This window comes from Ictalurus punctatus, chromosome 17 (genome assembly GCF_001660625.3).
Source record: "Ictalurus punctatus breed USDA103 chromosome 17, Coco_2.0, whole genome shotgun sequence".
NCBI classification, from domain to species: domain Eukaryota; kingdom Metazoa; phylum Chordata; class Actinopteri; order Siluriformes; family Ictaluridae; genus Ictalurus; species Ictalurus punctatus.
In genome coordinates, this window is record NC_030432.2 from 6,382,098 (window position 1) to 6,403,318 (window position 21,221).

At 41.4% G+C, this 21,221-nt stretch overlaps 1 protein-coding gene across 16 annotated transcripts in view; it reads right to left on the reverse strand.

Moving 5' to 3' along the window:
• phldb1b (pleckstrin homology-like domain, family B, member 1b) overlaps window positions 1-21,221 on the reverse strand; it is a 78,498-nt gene that overhangs the window by 22,955 nt on the left and 34,322 nt on the right. For 13 of the 16 annotated variants that reach the window (XM_047161524.2, XM_047161523.2, XM_047161528.2 and 10 more), the window contains 6 exons: window positions 17,497-18,986; window positions 9,261-9,470; window positions 7,702-7,842; window positions 7,316-7,453; window positions 4,673-4,801; window positions 1,387-1,542 (listed from right to left, as the gene is read on the reverse strand). In XM_047161524.2, coding sequence (XP_047017480.1) covers window positions 1,387-1,542; window positions 4,673-4,801; window positions 7,316-7,453; window positions 7,702-7,842; window positions 9,261-9,470; window positions 17,497-18,986 — 2,264 coding nt within the window. The remainder of the gene's footprint in view (window positions 1-1,386; window positions 1,543-4,672; window positions 4,802-7,315; window positions 7,454-7,701; window positions 7,843-9,260; window positions 9,471-17,496; window positions 18,987-21,221) is intronic. The other 3 variants (XM_047161529.2, XM_047161535.2, XM_047161536.2) reach the window with 1 other exon arrangement.

The window sequence follows — 21,221 nt, forward strand, 5'->3', positions numbered from 1 at the left end:
AATAGTGTGAATCCCGCAGGTGTAAGCTGCTCATTTGAATGAACAAACAATAAAAATTAGTTTATCAACTGTCGGGCTGATAACCTCTCCATGCTGTCTCTCTATTTAACTTTGGCACAGTTCATTGTAACCAAATATGTTCCATCTGTAACCAAATATGTTCCAGTAGGACAATGCCCCTGAGCACAAAGTTAGCCCCATGAAGACATGGTTTGCCACAGTTGGAGTGGAAGAACTTGACTGGCCTTCACAGATCCTTGAACTCAACCCCTCCACACACTTTTGGGATGTATTGGAATGCTGACTGTGCAAAAAGCCTTCTTGCCTGACATCAGTGCCTAATCTCACTAATGTAAAGCATCCTTGAGCTCTGGAAAGGTGCAATATGAATTAAACATTATTATTAATAATGCCCAGATAGCAATCAGCTAATGACTACTATCAATTGTTATTACTTAGTCATTATAGTCGTAAGCATGTCAAGGTTATACATTTTAAACCAATAACTCAACAAGTAGAACTCAATGGCAGTGGCATTCACAGGGATGGCTCTGCTACAAGTCTAGTCCTTCTTGCTATTTCTTGCCAGAAATACGATTAAAATATACTTCAAACAGGAAGGAAGCTTTTAAAGAAGAACCATTTCAGACATTTGACCGTGACCCTGTTTGAATCAATTTCCGATGTATAGCCGATTTGATGCAAGAAGTAAGCATAAGCAAGATCTGAAAGAAATAAACAATTCCGTATTGTTTTGAAGAAATATATTTGATTTCTTACAGTGGATGTGGGGTATGTCATAGGCCGAAAAACCTAAATAATTAGGCTTCTTTTTGTCTGCCACAGTGACTTCTGACAGGTTTTCCAGACCACCACACATATAGAATTCCTTACATTTTGGTGTAACCAAGTTTTTTGGTGTTTGCAGTGATGGTCTTTCGTAGTCTGTACAATTGTAGTCTTTAATAAAAAAATATAGCTCAGTGTGGAATCAGTCAGAAATGTGGCCTACATTGTAAAAAATTCCACATTAGCAAGTGAAGAACTCTTTAATAAAGGAAAGAAGGTATCTAATATTTCTCATTGTGAGATTCTTATGCATGAAATATAATCTACCTAAAAATGCTCTTATTCTACTATCTAATTTAGCTCCTTTCTAGAAATAAATGATTGAAAGAAGCAAAACTATCTGCAGTAAAATAAGAAAATTGAGTAAAACTATCTAGAAATAGTCATATTTGGGGTTTTTTCCCCATCTAATAAAGGGGAATGTTAGTTGAATTTGCCTGTATTCAAGATATGTTTTTTTTGCAATGTATGAGCATGACTGTGAATTAAGAGCGGGCTCAATGTAGTGATGAAATAAAAAATAGAAGCACTGCATACCTTTCTCTTGGTCACACTGCTTTGATACTGTGCTTTCTCGTGCAGGAGCTGCTGGGAAATAGTCTCACGCTCCTCCTCCAGACTGCTCTCCTTCTCGAGCTGCTGGAATTCCAGGTCCTCAAACTGCTTTGTCTCAGCCTCCAGGGTTTCTGCTTCCTACAGTGTGCAGACACACACACACACACACACACACACACACACACACACACACACGGGGTCAGAGAGGCAACACCAGGCAGGCAGCTCCAGTCAGCGGACAAGCACAGGAGCACACGGTACTAGAGCTTAGGAGCACAGCTGCTGCACACAAAGCATGACATACTGCTGGTAGCTTTACGATCATAAAATAATTCCTTGAACATGTGAAATACTACATTATGACCTTATTGTATACTCAGTGCTATATGATGCTTTTAAGATTAATTCAGCTCAGTGGTCAAAGAATATCCACGTTTGCTGATAAAGTGATAGCCATTCGTTCTTCTTTCACTTCACAGTTCTCAGACCTGTCCCTGAATTCGCTGGCTATAACGGTCTATTTTTATCATTTTCAACAAGTTTCTCTAAAAGAACTGTGTGATCTGGTTAACCAGATGAAAACAACATCCATTTCACTTGATGATGTTCCCACAGAGATGAAAAAGCAACTTTTTCCATAATTGGCCGCAGTATCCAGGTGTTGATAAATTCATCTTTGGATGCTGGGATGGTCCCAAATTGTTTTAAGCAAGTTGTTGTTCAACCTTTGCTTAAGAAACAGGGTTTGGATGAAGGTTGCCTTAATAATTATCGGCTTGTCTCTAAGCTATCGTTTCTGTCAAAGCTGTTAGAGAAAGTTGTGCAGTCACAGTTGATCCTGTTTTTAAATTCAGCCAAGTTATTGGAACCTTTCCAGTCTGGTTATCATAGGAGAGAGTCTGCTTTGCTAAAAGTGTCCAAGGACATCGTACTGGCAGTGGATGCTGGTAGAAATACTGTATTGATGCTACTAGATCTTACAGCTGCCTTTGATACTGTGAATCATAATGCACTTCTTTGCCGTTTAGAGCACCTGTTTGGTATCAAGGGTACTGCCCTACAGTGGTTCAGCTCATATCTTAAAGACGGGTCCTTTTCGGTAGCGTTGGGTAAATGCTCCTCATCTTCCGCTCCTATTATTAGTGGTGTACCTCAAGGCTCCATTCTGGACCCACTTCTTTTTAACTTATATATGCGTCCATTGGGGAATATTATTAGAGTGCACAATGTCTCTTTTCATTTATATGCTAATGATACCCAGTTGTACATACCACTGAACGCTGGTGACTCCATTCAACCGTTGTTGGACTGTCTTGACGATATTAAAAAATGGTTAACAAATAACTAACTTTCTCCAACTTAATGGAGATAAAACTGAAATAATTGTTTCTGGTCCCTCGAGATTGAGAGATGGTCTCACAAATGAGTTCGTAACCATTTCTTCCCAGCTTAGGAACCTTGGTATCATCCTGGACTCAGAAATATGCTTAACCAAACATAAAAGAATAAAGAATCTCTTTTTTTCCCCCTTTCAATTACGGATCATTTCTCAACTTAAAACATTTTTTGTCTTTCCAAGCTTTGGAGGTTATTCATGCTTTTATCACATCGCATTTAGATTATTGTAATTCACTGTACTTAGGTCTTCCTCAGTCATCTCTTGCTCGTCTCCAGACGGTTCAGAACGCAGCTGCAAGTCTTTTGATGAGGGCAAAGAAATATGATCATGTCACCCCAACTTTCGCATCGCTCCATTGGCTCCAGGTCCAGTTTATTATCCAGTTTAAGATTCTGTGGTTTGTCTTTAAAGCTCTTGATGATCAAGCTCCTTCTTATCTCAAAGATCTTCTTACACCACTTTCATCTAGCAGATTTTCAAGATCTCCTGGTAGGTTTCTTTTGTATGTCTCTCGATCCCGTTTAAAAACTAAGGGGGATAGAGCTTTCAGTTGCTGACCCTCGTTTATGGAATCCATTGCTACTGGACATCTGCCTTGCACCCTCAGTTATCATTTTTTAAAAGTGGCTGAAAGCGCACCTCTTCTCCCAGGTGTTTTAACCTCATTTTTACTATTGCTTATTGTCTGTCTATTTGGTTTTATTCTGCTTCATATTAAAATTTTTCTTACTATGTTCAGCACTTTGGTGCTAGATAAATAAATTTACTTACTTCCTTCCTATGAATTGATTTTTGTTTTTTTGCTGATACTCTGATGCCGATCTTGCCTTTACTTGACCTACAGTGAACCTGACTCATGTTTTCAGAGAGGATCATTGGTCAGCCTTCACAGTACTATAGGCAAATTCCTTTTGACATGAGCAAGCCTGAGGGCAGAGTATGTGTCAGTGTTGATTTCTCTGAGCAGCCTGCAGGGCTGTTCTTTTGGTAAAACCGTCTAGCAATGAAAATCCATCTCAAAAAGAGCCTGGTCTTCTACGAACTACCAAAACGAGGAAATACTCCAAAGTCTGAGTGTAGGGACTACTGAACCTACTGAACAACAGCAACCAAAAAAAATAAAATAAATAAAAAAATAAAACCCATCATGTATTTCTCATAATCCCAATCCTGATGAAAGCATGTGGAAGACAGAAAATGCACAGTGATAAAGAACATCACTATTAAGTTCTACATTAATACATTAGTAGAATGTTAGGGGTTAAAAAGAGGCACGGGAAAAAAAAAAAAAAAAAAAAAAAAAAAAAAAAAAAAAACACACATGGATGCACACAGGAGACCTCATCCAGTGAAACAGCAGAACCAAACAGACATGTACAGTTACAAAGAACAGAGCTGATTTTCTTACCCAGAATTTACCACACAGCCCTTAGACACCATTTGACACACCTTCTCTCTGTACATTTACCCATGTAGGCAAAATGAGGTAAATGAAAGAATGAGAGGCTGCCAGCAGACAGTATAGGAATAGTTTCACAAAAATAAAAACAACAACATGGCTAAAAATCAAATCAATGCAAGCTAATAGCAACCTGCATGATGTGTGTTTTGTCAAACTATTCCTTACAAAGTGGCATGGTGTTTGCTTTCATTATTCAGAACTTGAACACAAGCTTATTATCATTTTTCTGCATAAGCATCATGCATCCCAACATCTACCATCTGCTGGACCAAAGTGTGTGTGTGTGTGTGTGTGTGTGTGTGTGTGTGTGTGCACTGTAGGTTCAGAGATGCTATGATTGGAAGGAGTGTGTGAGTCACGCAGAGTTTCTGATGGTCCTGGTATGAGACTGGCAGGACAGGACTGACCCTTTTGAGTTGCTCCTGCAACTGCTCCCTTAGAGACTCGGGGCAGTTATGCAGCTGGCTCTTCAGCTCATTGTAGCCGTCCTGAAGCCTTTCCAGGGCTTCCCGCTGGCTGTCAACATTGGCCTTCTCCTAGAAAGAGAACACACACACCATCCATGTGGAAGAGAGAGAGAGAGAGAGAGAGAGAGAGAGAGAGAGAGAGAGAGAGAGAGAGAGAGAGAAAAACACACTGCTCAAATCCACGCCATGCACAAGCGTCTCAGGTTAGAGGTCACAACAGACCGTGGTTTGGATGAAGAACAGATGTGACTTTCTTCATTTATTACAGCATCCATATTTACTAAATTAACTCAAAATGTACCATACTTGTGGAGTAATGACAGTGAGTCTTTATTGGTCACATATACATTACAGCACAGTGAAATTCTTTTCTTCACATATCCCAGCATGTCAGGAAGCTGGGGTCAGAGCGCAGGGTCAGCCATGATACAGCGCCCCTGGAGCAGTGAGGGTTAAGGGCCTTGCTCAAGGGCCCAACAGTGGCAGCTTAGTAGTGCTGGGGCTTGAACCCCCGACCTTCCAATCAATAACCTACAGCCTTAACTGCCAAACCACCATTGCCCAATACACTTCCTGTTTAGCAGGATGACATGTACCAAAGGCCTCTGATAGGGTGGAACCGGTCTCCGTTCTCTAACATTTGACCGAATATCTTGGTGGTTCAATGTGCAGAGGAGGTTTTATTTCTTGCTACGCCATCTGCATTTTTCATGGTTAGCCGTTTCTTTCTTTCATCCCAGAAAGAAAGATTAATAAAAGCAGTGTCATTAATATTTCGGAAAACTAAAGTTAGTCTTCGAATAATCCTTATTCACACGACATACTTGAAGAAACATACCATACATTACTGTACCTTCATGCGTTTCCAGATCAGTGAAGCATTCCAGGCCAAATTATAACATGTTTTGTCTTACTTTGCCTGGGCATTCGAGTGTAATGCCAAGGGGAGCTGAGAAAATGATATTCTCACAGGTGATTCAGTGACACCACAGAAAAATAAAGTTGCATTTGACAGTTCAGAACATTTCTCCAGATCAAATCTAGTGAACTGCAGGTAGCAGTTCATTGTTTCAGTTTCGTGGTTTTGTTGAAGAATCCATGTTGGAACGGCCATTAAACACTTAATTATTAGCCATCGCATAACATTCGAAACATTTTCTAAGTGACTTTTTAACTACTAGCTAGTATAAATCCTGTTTATACATATATAAGGGTCAGGCATCAAAGGAGCTCCACATCATTCAAGAACAAAATTTAAGTTTTATAATTGATACTTTATATTTACTGTCACATAAAATCTCCTCTGCATAACCATAACTTAAAGTACAAAAAGGCTGCTGAGTATCCTGCTATTTTTCAAATAAATAAGTAATGAAATACTCATAAGATACTACTTTTACTAGTTTAATAACAGCTGAAGACATTTATTTGTCTGTACATTTTTATAAAACTGAATTTTTATGTATGCATTCAAGTGGGTTTTTTTTTTTCCCTTCCTCCCCATTTTCTCCCCAATTTTTCTCCCTTGACCCCTGGCCGTGAATAGCTGTGGCATCCTCAGGATTTGAACTCATGGTCTCCTGACAACAGGGCGAACACTTTTCTGTTGCGAAACTCAAGAGCCTCTACTTCTCTTTTCTCTTTTTTCCCCTCATTTATGCAACTTAAAAGGTTAAGCTATAATGGAACACACCAACATTTTGCTTCAGATGAGCAGGAATGGAGCACTTGACCTTTTATTATGCTCTCAGTCACAAGTTCGGAGCATCCAAAAATTCCCATCACTTCTCAGCTTCTAACAGCTTTAACAGTTCTCACCACAGCAGCACATTAACAAGCCCCACAAACTGCATGCGATACGTGAGGAAATTCCCCAAATCAGATGCCCTCAGGAAAGCTCAGCTCATCAGACTTGTGTGTACTCAGACTGTTTTCGTGTTAAAGCTCCCAGGCTGATCCTCGAGTCTAGGTGCAGCCAGCAATAAGACACACAAAGATAAACAGAAACAAAGGCAGAGGGATGCACCAAGAATATTAGAGGTTAATGGAGTTTGGTTAGTGAAGCCAAGTAGATAACCTGATGAAAAATTATTTAAAAAATTCTGATACTATTCAAGCTAAATTCAAACTACCAATGGACTCCTTTAACATAATTTCACCAAACAGGAAAGTAGTTACATTTGGATAAACTGCGGCCCTTCATTTTATACTGGTGGATGGCAAAAGTGACCAGGATAGACCTGGAGTGGCAAATCTGGAGATTAATACACTAAGGTATGCAAGAAACCGAAAAGAGGCACACCTGCATCCAACCAGTCGGTCACCCACTCGGTCACCCCCCCCCCCCCCCCCCCCCCCTCCACCCGCTCACCCACTCAGTCAGTCACTCATGCAGTCACCCACTCAGTCACAGTTCTAGAGAAAGAGAGCTGTCACATGACTCCAACACCCAAAATCTATTAACTAATCAACAGCAATCTATGCAGTAGATTTTTTTTTCCTGCAAAGCCTCTGTAGCAGTTCAGTATTTTTGCATAATCTGTAGGTTACAAGTTTGTGATTGTGTGTAAGAAAGGCTTCTACCTTGTCCTTTTCCCTCTGGATGGCACTCTCCAGTTCGCTGACTTTGTGCTGCAGCTGGGTGATGATGTCAGTCTCAGTCTCGATCTGGCTCAGCTCCGCCTGCCTCTCACCCTGTAGCAAGGCCCTTTCCATCTCCGCCTACACACACACACACACACACACACACACACACACACACACACACACACACACACACACACACACCCTCAGCTATGGTTCACATTCCCCTCTCCTCAACTCTTATCTTTAGGTAAGGATTTCCTTTGTGTATATAAACCTCATTTATCCGACAATTTGTGCGTGTTTGTTTGTGTGTTGTCAAGGATGTTGTCAAGAACATTTGAACATGTGGGTCGAGTGTTTCTGAGCCTCTCAGGGTCTCCCACCTCCTGTTTGTTCTCCTGTAGCTGCTGTTCCAGCTCCGTGAGCCGAGCCTTCAGCTCATCAACCCTCGCCAGCACTCGCACCCGTTCCTCCTCCAAATAACTCAGTTCCAGCCTAGTCCCGCTTCCTGACATCTCCTCCAGCTATACATACAGAATACACACGTACAGGTCTTCAAAATACTTTTAACGCATAATTCACTATTTCACTGCAAAAAAATAAATAAATAAAATAAAATAAAATAAGTTTTTCAAAAGATCAGCATTCAAGTAATACTACTGAAGCATTTAGCACAGAAATCAGTGACAGTTATTAGTCTTATACCACAGAACTGTTGAATTCTCAAATCTCACAGAAGGACTGGATTCATTCTCAAAAACAGAAGCTCTGACAATATTGCTGTCTGTAATTCAATTTTTTTCAAGATTTATATTAAATGTGCTCATTTGAACATGTTATATCATTTGTATAGTAACAGCTCATTGTAACATGACAAATTATATTTTTTTATTTTTAAATTATTATTAATTATTTTTAATAATTTCAAGAGAAGCTGAATGAACGAACGACTGTTTACAGCTGCTATAAATGAAGCAACAACAGGAACTAAGTAACTAAGTTTCATGAATGTTCCACAACATAAAATTGAACTTTGAGCAAATACAAGAAGTACATTGTCTTCTTTTATCCATTCATTGGTGAACTGCAGTGGTGTAAGAAGAATAAACACTTCAGGATGTGATGTATGGAAAAATAATATCCATGGTAAAAGAAAATCTGCTTCACGTTGCTTATCGCTTACTTTCCTATAATAGCATACACTCATTTATTTAATCCTAAAACTTGCTTTATATACATTTACAAAAGTTGGAACAATAAAACTTAAGTTCATGTGCAATGTCCATTTTCTCTAGAAAGGACGAACAATATTTAAAATCAATTTTCTATCACACTCACTGAGAGTAAAAAGGAAAAATAAGTGCTTTAAATATTTCTAAACATGAAATAAAAATATAATTTTAGTGTTACATCTACTCAGTCATCATGTCTTTGCCAATATCAGGAGAATGCCTAATCATGTCGAAGAGTTTTTAATTGTTTTTATTGCATGCATATTCTTTATGATTCAAATAACTGGGATAAATGTATGTTGAGTATTTTAAAATCCAGCCATCCATTTTCTGTACCGCTTTTCCTACACAGGGTTGCGAAGAGCCTGGAGCCTATCCAGGGGAACTCAGGGCACAAGGCAGGGGACACCCTGGACCAACCCATCGCAGGACACAATCCCATACACATTCACACACTACGGACAATTGAGAAATGCCAATCATCCTACAATGCATGTCTTTGGACTGGGGGAGGAAACCGGAGTACCCGGAGGAAACCCATAAAACACGGGGAGAACATGCGAACTCTACACACACAGAGTGGTGACAGGATTCGATCCTCCAACCCAAGAGGTGCGAGCCAAAGAGTATTTTAAAATAAATATCAAAATTGTATTACTACAAAAAAAAAACAAAAACAACAACATCTGTACAGTAGGAGAAGCTCGGACCTGCATGTTGTCTCCATTTTGTAGGTTGTATGGTGTCCTGATGTCCTGGTGTGTGCTTTCCGTGCTGCTACACTCCTCTCTCAGATTCTCCTCGTCACTCTCCCGCTGCCTCTGCGTCACAGTGGGCCTGGAGATACCCAGCAAGCTCGGCTCATCGTTCTTATTGTACTCAGCACAGAGGTTCATGATGGTCTCTAGTCGCTGCCGTTCCTGGGAAAAAAAAAAAAAAAAAGATCAGAGTTAAAAGAGCAAATCTACAAATCACTGTAGGGGTGAAAGCATTCATGAAGTGCATGACATTTGGCAAAGTTAAACAACAGATAATGACTTGAGATGATTCTTTGTCTTCACAGTATGCAACCTTTTACAACAATACGAGTTATAGGCATATTAAAATGTACAAATTTTCCAATAGCTTAAACATTACAGCCACTACCATTTCAGATGAGCGATATATTCAAAGAAAAACTAACAAGTCTTAGTAAGGTGCTGTTCTACCACACGTCACCATAGCAGCTTTAATACACCTCATCAAAGATTTCATTAAAATTCTAACTGTACTGGAGGGATGAACCTCCTTCTTTCCAAATAGATTTCTTTTGCATGGTGTTTTGATGACGATGATGATGGAGAGTGTCTAACAAATCGGTCAAAAATCTCCCACAAATTTGATTTACATAATTTTTTTAGACACATTAAACAGTTCAACGAACCACTGTGCCCTGCAGATGTGGGCGGAGTCAGTCTGGAAGACCACACCCATCTGAATAGAAACGTTTCGTCATAAGAACTTTGTATTGCAGTGAAGTGAGGAGACAAGTGGACCCAAGACCACAGCAGCAAAATGCCTCTCAAAGCACAACACAGGGGGTGTTCAGTCTTATCCGCTACGGGCCGGTGTGGCTGCATGCTTTCATTCCAGACAAATAGGAGGCACACTTGATAGTTGATTGGAAACTAAGGTGAACCGATTAAACAAGCAGTCTCAGGCCTCAGTTTTCGTTTTAAAACGCATAACTTTTGCTACGGTCACGCCTGTCGTCTATACTACTCCGGTGTTTTCGACCCTCGAAAATGGAGACTTTTGGAAACGCTGAAGACCCCATTTTAGTTTGAAAACTCCGGGCTCACGTTTCAGTGTAAATGGACCAAAACGAAGGCGTGGCTGCCAAATTCACCTCCTGAATGGGTCTTCTGGATCACTGTGCATCCGTATGACCATTACGCTATCTTGATCGTATACACATCATCATGGAGACTGATCCGCAAGCTTCGCTGGCTTTGTCATCATTCTTAGCAGCCGTCGTGCAGTTTAATTCTGTATTTCGTGGCTGACCCTGCGCTCTGCCCCCAGCTTCCTGAAATGCTGAGGTATGCAAAGAAAAGAATTTCACTGTGCTGTAATGGATGCGATTAAAGACTCATTACCATTATTTTGTAAATACTGCAGCTGCCTACATGCACAAGAGGCGAGCTATGATTTGAGCAATCGGCAACAAATCTCACTTCGAGCGGCGTAAGCCCTTCATGGAACGCCGGTTTGGACTAGCAACCAACTTCCTGTTTACACTTGTATGCGCATGAATGGTCATGTGACATTTTTCGGTCGTGTAGTGTGGACGGAGATCGTTTCTGAAACACGGTGGAAACGCCAGTGTGGACGAGGATCGCTTTCGCACTAGTGTAAACAGGGCCTCAGGTGTAGCTCCTGTTGGTTGGAATGAAAGCCATCAGCCACACACCAGCCCTTTGTTGATAAGACTGAAGACCCCCAGGCATAACACAACAAGCCAGGAGCTTTTCCATTCACTTCTCACTGGTCTGTAGATAGTGTAAATGCAAGTAACTGACAACAGCAGTCGCCAATAAACGCCATAGACTAGACAAATCTGGCACAACGTCAGTAACTTTCTGCATTCTAATGAGAATTTTGTTTTAGAGGAAAGAAACAACAGTTTCATTTCCTCTGGGCCTGGATTATGAGTTAAGAGAAGACCCTGACACCAATACAGCAGGAGCGGAAAGAAACGGAAATGATGCTGCATATATCCGCTCTTATCAGACCTCGGCCTGAACGAGACACTCTCAGGACACAGACAGATAAAGGAGCAGAGTGTTGAGCAGCGTGTTGAGCAGCGCGTTTCCCTCTTCAGTGCTGACAAACACACTTCTCATGTGCTAATGGAGCAGCATGGCTCCGATCTCCTACTGCTTTTGCTCTGGATAGGAGTCTCCGCTCAGCAGGACAGCTGTCTCTCCGTGTCTCTCAGGCCCACCCTGAAGGGCAGTAACACTGACATTTCAACACAGCAATACATTATACTTTAATTATAGCCCTTGGTTTCCCCCCCCCCATAATTTAAGAGGTACTTTTAATGCAAACAATTGCTAATGTAGAATATTAATTTGAATTAATTGGATAAACCGATTAATTTACGCCATTAAAAAGATAGTTCAAATCGATCCATCCGCATTATACTAAAGGAAAAAAGTATTTTGAAGAATTTGTTTCCCTCGAAAACAGGGTGCACATCTAATAATCACCATACTGTTAATACTCAGATGCATAGAGAGGTAAAATCATGATGAAAAGAAGATAAATATTTGGTGTAGGAAGGCTTGATCTCGGTTCATTCTTTGTAGAATATCATAAAGCACCACAAAGCCTGGTTGAGATTGTGCTGTACTGTGATCTTGTGTGATGAAGCTTCCCCAAACCCTCTATTAGTCTAACCTGTAATCTGCAGCCCACAAGCCCTACAGCTCCAGAGTTCTCGGCTCAAACACCCCCGACCCTTCACAAGCTGCAAGGATCACGTTTTAAAAACGTATATAAAAGCTTTCATTTTTAATTCTCAGATCATTTTTCAAACCAATGTCAGCTTAAACATGTCTAACAAATCTCGCTTTCTGTTTAGTCTCCAACGCTTTCATGTGGAGGAATAAGTGCTTTGATTTTTTTTTTTTTTACTGCATCAAAAGAGACACATCTTCCCTCGAATATGACACAGATGTCTTTCTGAGAAAATTACATGTCTGAATGCCAAACAGTCATATCCTGTAATCCCTCTGTTTCGAAGCCTTTGGAATGCATCATGTTGTTTCTGACCAAATTTTAAAAAAAATAAGAAAAATAAAAAAGACAAGTTCCTTGACTAAACACATCTGCCGCTATATAAGCAGAACAACATTCTGCAGCTTCGAGCCAAACAGAACAGGAAATTTTCCCACCGGTTAATTCGACAACACCGGTTATACCGGTATTATTGGGGGGGGGGGGGGGGGGGTAACACAGGGTTTAAATCCAAAATACTGCCAAATAGGTGCTTTTACACTTCGCTTTGAAAACAAATCTGCCGCCAGCATCTTGTCAGTCAGCTCACCTCACTCTCGTCACATGATAAATAAAATCTACCTCCTGCTGGTCTGTGCTGCGACTCTGACTGTGATGCTGAATCGAGCGGACGCGTTCAGTTTTTAATTGTAGCGTCCGATCTCAAACTGAACTCAATGATTTCTATTACAATAAAAAAAAGCAAAACGACGGTGGGGGCGGTGCTGCGCTGGGCAAGGGATGTAATGGGTGTGCAGGTGAACACCATGTAACACCGGGAATACCGACTATCGTAGCAAGCCTGATTTTAAGTAATTAAACAAATACATTCAGAGACCAGAATGATCAGGCACTCAAATACTGCCTGAAAAAGTGTTCAGTCTAGTCCTAGAAAATATCATTTCTCCTTTCTAGGTAAAGTTTAATAAGCTTCCCGCTGAAACCAAGTAGCACGTTGCTTCAGGCCACAAGAGCTGAAGAACACTCAGGTTGTAAAACCTTCCTAATTCCCCACACACATTTCATCTCCATCTTGGCCTGCTGAGTCTCAGGGAGACAAAATGGTGTTTTGGGGGGCAACTGTGCTCTGTTAAAGGAGTGCACTACTTCAATCTTTGCCTTTTTTATCCCACATGCTCTGAAAATGAGGCAAGGTAATTACCCATGTGAATTACAAGAATTTAAATAAAACTATCTGTGAGATCAAGCAGAAGGTTCTTGTACAACTGAACATGACTACAGATTATTATGTCAAAGAAACGGTTCATGTTTAGAGCAAATAAGGTGACACTGCCCTGAAAATATCCTCTAAACCCTGCCCTTTACTCAACATTACAAAAAGACACAAAATCCCACAAATCCCAAAAAGTCTTACTTACCCTCATTGTCCTTGCTTTAAAGTGGTACTAGTTCTCACACTGTGCAGAGGCTCTCGCATGAAGGTGGGGTCTTTTAGATTTTACTCTCACACAAGTTTAGACAGATAAACAAACACAGCCCACCATTCAGCTCATTCAGTGATCAGAAAGATTTAGAAATGAATTCGAGCTCTCTAAACACCTATGACTCATTTAAGAGGTCTGAAACGTACGATAAGAGGACACTGCATGGGATTTATTTGAATCAGCTGCCTAGTTTTTACCAACTAACCTTTAAAGGTTGAAGACTCTTCAATAATTAAACTCTTGCTGATAGCACAGCAACATAATTCTTAACACGCACGTACCAGACTGTGTATTTTAATTATCCGGGAACTGACTGCTTGTGTTTTGTTTTTCTTATGTGTTTAAGCATTTTCCTACAAAACAATTCACAATTACTTAACTGCTTATAACTCCTAAATTCAGTTTCCACAAGAGAATTTTCAATTGCCACCTTTTATATCCATTTAATGGATAACAGAGAGGATAGCTGATTAATGCTGTATCATCTGAGAGTATGCCTCAGGCAAAATAAACTAGTAGATGGGTCGAAGCTCTTCTGCTGTCTTCAACAATTAAAGTTACATTACATGTTGGAGCAAAAAACTTCTGCAAAGCCCAACATTCTGAAACACATCATCAATAGTAGTGCACTGCTAAGAGCTGAGAAGTCATGGACAAAGCTGCAATCTGAAGTGATTGATGGTTTTCTTCAGAGATGCTCCTGCTGTCATTTCCACTCAGGCAAGTCCAGCATCTACAGACCAATCAGAGCACAGGACAAAGGGCTGTGGCACCTGACCCCGACGCCTACATTCCAAAGACCTCGGTCTGCCTGCGATGATATGATACAACACACACGCACGTACACACCCTCCCTCCTACACTGACTCCCGTCTCCTGTGTCGCTGTCTTCGGAATTTCTTTCTCAGCATGGAGATTCACTCGAGCTCTAATTAGGGAGTTAAAAATCAGTGATGTACAGCTTTGCACTAATAATCCAAGCTAAAATATGTGAAGTGTATTTACAATATCCCTTTACCTTTTCATATGATTTCAAATCGAAACCACCAGAAATCAAGCAAAAGGCATGTTTCTGCTAGTCGTCACTGCGAAATATTTCAGTCTAGAGGCACAATAAATAAAAACAGAAGAAACAGCAGTTGTTTGGACTTACAACTCAGCCGTGTAACTTGCAGACGTTTGATTCACTCTGGCTGCCATATACCAATCCACTGAGACATCCAACTCTAGCCAGCTCATTCACTCAGTTCCTGTTGTTACTCCATAAATTCACTCCATTAATCTTGGCTCAACATGCTGATATGACGTACAGTTAAATGGGGCCAAATAAGGCATAAGGAGAACGTGAAACCGCCACAATGCTCACTAGAGAGGTTAGTGGAGTTCTCGGTCCAGCTGAGTCATCTGTGAAGATTTTTTTTTTGTCGGTCACCCGGGTCATTTCAAAATGTCTAGTAAATGAAGGTGAGTGGATACTCCATGCCTCCAGATTATGATGAACTCAATGAGCTTAATAAAGTGTGAATGACACTCGTGAAAACAGACTTCATGTTAAAACCATAATGAACTTTCTTTTACTTTCACACTATCCGTTGTTACCCAGATGGGAATAGGTTTCCTTCTGAGACTGGTTCCTCTAAAGGTTTCATCCTCCGTCGCCACCGGCTTTCTCAATAGGGATAAATTCACACACTTAAAATCTTTATCCTGTATTTATATTTCTGTAAAGCTGCTTTTGAGACAATGTCCATTGTCTCTGTGTGTGTGTGTGTGTGTCTCACTCTCTGTGTCTCTCTCTCACACATGAACACACCTTCCTAAACAAAAACATACCTACACACACACAGATTTATTTAATGCAGTAATCCATGTAAACCACTGAGCTGCATTAAAAAACAATCCACAGATTTCAATAAATCACCAAACAGTAAAGCTCAATGCAGTGGTTTTTATTTTTAAAATGTTTTCCTGTCATATATTCCATCTTAAGGTATAATGGGAACACGATGTCATCACAGGAGCTTTTGCTTTAAAAATGAATGAGGTCATCTTTGGCCAGCCTTGGCATCTTTACAGCACTAACCAACTGACAGACTGGTGACATATGCCAAGTGTCTGTGTGCGCCAAGACTGTCTCTCCAGTAACCGTGTGCGCGTCTGGAGCCTCTGCAACGTTAACACTGAAAAATCGCTCGCACACACCGCATCATGCAAGTCTTTCAGTTCCTAACTCAGCTGGACTTAGAAAAGACAGATATTCAGATCACACTTGTGATGTCACACAAATGCCACACTCGACCACACTGGCACACGGCACAATGATCCTCCGATAAGAGATGGGTATTTGGATGGATGCTGTAAAGGCTGGGATTGAAATCCTTCTGGAATGTGGAGCGACTATATTTGGCCCATTTTTTATTTTATATATCTGATTGAAATTGACTCCATTTACTGAGAAGGACTTTGCGCAGGGGGATTTATAGGGTAAATATAACTCGCACTGAACCCCCAACCCTCCCCTCACACTGCGGTGTCGGTTATGCTGGAAGGGCAAGGAAGTCTTACCTCTGACCTCAGCTGGGTCGGTCACACTGTGTATTTAGGCCCAGCTTCTGGCGCACTTCAGCTGCTAAGGTATGTTTAGGTTGGTAAGAGTATTGGTCTGATAAATGCCACAATAGCGTGTTAAACCTATTTTCATCACGTGCCATGGAACACAACCAGGACTTTTCAAAACACTCTGATTAGCACCATCCAAATTGTCTCACACATTAATTAGGCTTACAGTTCCACGGCAAATAAATAAATAAATAAATAAATAAATACATACATACATACCTACCTACCTACTGTTCAAATGTGATTACATACAATGTGAAGTACCATTTATTCAATATAATACAATTTATTACAACTACATAATCAGATGATCTTCCTGAATTCATTTAATAGAGGGTCAAACATGTTTTAAAACGGTCTCTTATCTCTTGAACAAGGCTAGTGGAACTGTCGTCGCTATTTACACTTGTTCTTAAACAAATATGCTCAGCTTGCTCAATGTCAAAGCAAAGTTTAAATCAAAGCTTCCCCTCTTACAGCCTTAGCTAGGCTTACTTTATCCTTTATTGATTTTACCTTCTGGGTCTTTGCATCATAGATGGCAAACGGCCAATATAAATATAAAGTACGTAAAAATAGTCTAGCAATTTAAACAGCGCTAAAGAGCTGAGCTTGTGTGGCATATCCTCTCTGTCCAGAACGCATCTATACAATGAGATGACCTCATTTTTTTCTCCCAATAAATCAATGGAAAAAAGAGGAACCAGAAAAAAAAAGAAGAAAAAAAAAAACCATCAGCCTCCAGAAGTTTTATACAACTGCATGTAAGACAGCTGACTTCTTCCAGACAAACAACCAGACAGAGATGCTTGTCTCTCACCCGTGCGTGCCGCTGTAAGACGGACAACAAACAATAACGTTGCCATGGTGAAATCAGAGCCTTCTCCCACGGCATGACAGCAGCCCCCATCACTTTCAGTCTGTCAGCTTGGAATGGTTGCTATCTTGAGTAACTATGGCTTTACTAAAGGTTTCAGACTGACACAAAAGACACTCACGCCTACAAATTATAGAAGCAGAATATATTCAGCAATTGCATTTCTTTACGAATACCAAAAAAAGTGGTATTAAACATTCACAATATACAGGTCAAATGTAGCCGTACATAAAAAAAAAAGCCAATAATTTGGCCGTTTCTCTGCAGTAGATGGAACTAAGATGAGCCAAAAGACAAATTCGTAACGTTAAGGTACACAACATCTCAGTAATAAATCCGCCAAAATGGTCACAGTGAGGCCTGACAGATGCAACCTGCAGTGTTTTAATTGCTTTTTGGTGCACCTGAATTCCATGTGGCTAAACTACTTTCCATATCACACTGCTCCATCATGTCACTTACCAGCCTTTCCATCTCCTGCTCCCTGAGGCGCTCCTCACGCTGGCGCCGGTGGTATTCTAGTAACTCGTCTTCGTTGTCACTGATCTCTGTAATGCTGTTCTTGCGCTCCCTCATGCCAGGATGGCCGATCCGCAAGTCCCTGTGCCCTGCTGACATCTTCCTGTGGTTCCTGGGACTAGCTAAAGGTGAGGACCCAGGCAGGGAGCCCAGGCTGAAGGCAGGAGATAGAGTGTTCCCAAAGCTCCCTTTGCGTCCACCACCATCCGTCAGCCCAGACGTGGGCGAGGGGCTGCGGGCACGCACCAGCCGGGGACTGTATAGCTCCTGAGATGGGGAGGAGGCCTTGCGTCTGTGTCTTGGACTCTCTGGAACTATCTTGGCAGTTGGGCTCTCTGAGGACCAGGTTGAGAGGGTTCCTGGAAGCGCCCCTGGGAGTACTGGTACTCCTCTACGTGCCAGGGAGGGGCTGAGAGGGGGCAGATCCCTCACATTGTTGCCACAGCCAGCCTCCAGATTCCTGCGGGCCAGCCGTGGACTCTCCGGAGGTTGAAGTGAGTGTTGCTGTGGCTGTCCACCCTGGATTATGTGGACAATTGGGTCCAATGGAGGCTGGAATGCCCGAGAAGGAGGAGAGAGAAGCTGGGAGGGACTTGAAGCGAGTGAGTGATCTGGCTGTGACTGGTCATGAAACGGACTGGATGGACGATCCTGTAGAATGCTAGTCATTTTCACCCTGGGACTACAAGGAGGGGATGAGGATGATGTGGTGGTAAATTTGGGAGTCATTTTGGGGCTGGTTGGTACTGCTAGCCTGATAGATGATGCATCACTGGATACTGAAGATACTGAGACTGAAGGCAACATGGGGGGCAGTCGAGAGCTGTCCGGAGACTTCCCCACAGGGCTATTCTGACTCAGTCCCCTGCGGGCTGGTTTAGGGCTGGGTGGAGCTTCTAGTAGAGCCTTTCTCTGGAGCCGGGGGCTCTCAGGCACCTTCGGGTTAGGCAGCATAGTCCGAGGCTGAGGTATGGGTGGCTGACTCGTGTAATTGTAACTCGAGGACCTGACTGGTACTGGAGGAAGAGAAAGAATCTGGTCCTGGCAACCACTAGGTGAGGGGCTGTTAAAGCTCCCAGTACTTGCAGCTGAGGGTGAGGATAGAGGGGAAAAGGGTGGAGAGGTATTTTCATAACTGGAGCCCACTGACATAGCACCAGGGCTCGTGGGGGGTGAGAGAAGATAACGGCCACCTCCATTTAACATGGGGGACAGCGGGGACTGAGCAGCAAGGGGACTGGAAGGCTTGTTGGGCTCACAGGAGGCGGAAGAGGGCAGGGGATCATCCATGACTAAGGAGTCCATAATGTCCTGAAGGTCCTTTTCAATGGAACTGACAATAGCACTGTGCTCAGGGCGCACTCTCTCGTGTCGGGATGGGTGAGACGCCAGTCCTCCTGACTGGTGGTTCCCATTGACCAGGCTCTCTGAGTCTAATGGAAACAAAAGATGCCATGAGAATAAACAATGGAAAAGAGGCTGATTTTACATAATTCTGTACTGAATTTTATTTATATTCAGTAAAAGTCTTAGGCACATTCAAAAAAATAAATGCTGTAGAGCAGAGATGCCTCCAAAAACAATCAAATTCAATGTTTGTCCATTAAAAAAATAAATAAATACTATAAAGAGCAGTAAATAGTAATAAATGAAAAAGGCAATATTTGGTGTGATGACCAGATACAATTAGTGCAGTTTTATAAGGAAATGAGCTGTAAGTTTTATTGAGCATCTTCCAGAACCAGACACGGTTCTTCTGGAGACTTTGACTGTCGCACTCGCTTCTTATTTCTGCAGTGAAACCCAGCAGCCTTCATTAAGATTTTTATGTCTGAAAAGTGTCTCTTACCGCTTAATATGTGGATTTCTTTACTGACATACAAACATTTTTCTGTAGAATTTAATTTTGTGCTGGAAAACTAATGTTTTGGAATCTAAACTGTTTTTGTACTGAATCAATAATGTAGAATTCATAAAATAAAAACCTATAACAAAGTTTGTACTGAAAAAAAAAAGGGGTGTGTAAAACTTTTGCACAGTACTGTGTGCAATTTATTATACATAACAGACATACATTACATTGATACACATGGGCATAACCACGCATTCTTTGTGGGGGTCATGTCCTCCCCCAAAGTTGAGGAAATACCAATCTGTCCCCCCAATATACAGTACAAAATATTTTATATTTGTCCCCCTTTAATGAACCCTGCCAACGGATCTGTCTTTTCTTCATCTATTCTATTTACTTATGTCTATTCCTTTTTAATATATTTCCGTTTGTTAAGGAAAATAGGTGTGCCCCCCCTCCACTTGTACACTTGGTTGTGCCCTTACTCAACGTAAGTTCGTTGATATATTTTAGCAGCTCAGTCTGTAAGAAATGGAGACAGCAGCCAAGTGTAGAAAAGTGCAGCAGAACATGAGCTTTTTTTCCCCCCGAGACAGTAAGTAACTAGATACCTAAATAGTAGGTAACCTTAGCTTAGTATAGAAGGCATCATACCATAGCTTGGTTTGTTCTTAAGAACGTCAATTAACTTTTGATATTTGCACACCCATGAAGTAGGCTAGGCTAACGTCAGTTCCAGTTTTTGACCATTAACATTTCACTTGCATATCCTCCTGCCTAGTTCGTTGTGCCCCCAAACCCACACACACACACACAATGTCCATACCATGGTTACGCACTTGCATTGATATATCTCTCAAGTTTCATGATATGATTTTTTTTGTGCCATATGTCTCTCTCTCCAACATCAACTGTACTACAATCATCAACATAATGGTGACATTTTCAGAAGAGATGATGGACAGCACACATCCGCCTCCTTCACTCCTTAATGTTAACACAAGTTAGTTATACACTGCTGCTCTCCAAACCAACATCGCTGTCAATCTTAGCATTCCAATGATTGTGATTCAGTGAACATACAGGGATAAACTCATGCATGGAGCTTTGGAAGGATGTGTGTGCCAATGTGTACATAAAGCCATCTCTCTCAATCAGAAACACCTGTAATCATTAATCAGCTGAAAGATATATGCAAATTGTAGATAAACCAATACAAAAACATTTTGCAATGGTAACTAATCAAATCACATTTACATACACCTGAACAAAGAAAGGGGGAAAAAAGGATGCACAGTCATGCTGTTTAAAAAAAAATTAATTATAGGAGATTCAGAGCATATGGTTGGTGGTATAAAATATTTTTTTTTAAAAATAAACGCTGCATGGATTGACAGACTGGTGGGATTTCGGCGCATCTGTCGAAAACAGCATCACTACAGTTCAGACTAGAAATGAAGGAGTCATGGGGAAAACATCAGCACTTACATAAGAACACGTTTTCTGTCGAACCGATCGGTGTTATTTAGAAAACCGAGGCCGCGCGGTGCTGCTCCGGTGTCCGGCGCTCTAAAGCCGGCTGCCCTGCCCTGTCCACGGTGCTGATGTGCGGCGTTGTTTCCCCCCCACACACACCTGTATTCCGGCAAATCCCGCCTCCGTGTTCTATGATTGGTTGGAAGTAGAGCAAATCCAGAGCTAACATTGGCTAATAGTCTACTCTGTCTGGAGCTGGGGTTGGATAATCACGAGCTATCCGCCGATTGGACAATCCCAGTGCAGGAGGCGGGATTTGCCGGAAAAAGGAGGGAATAAA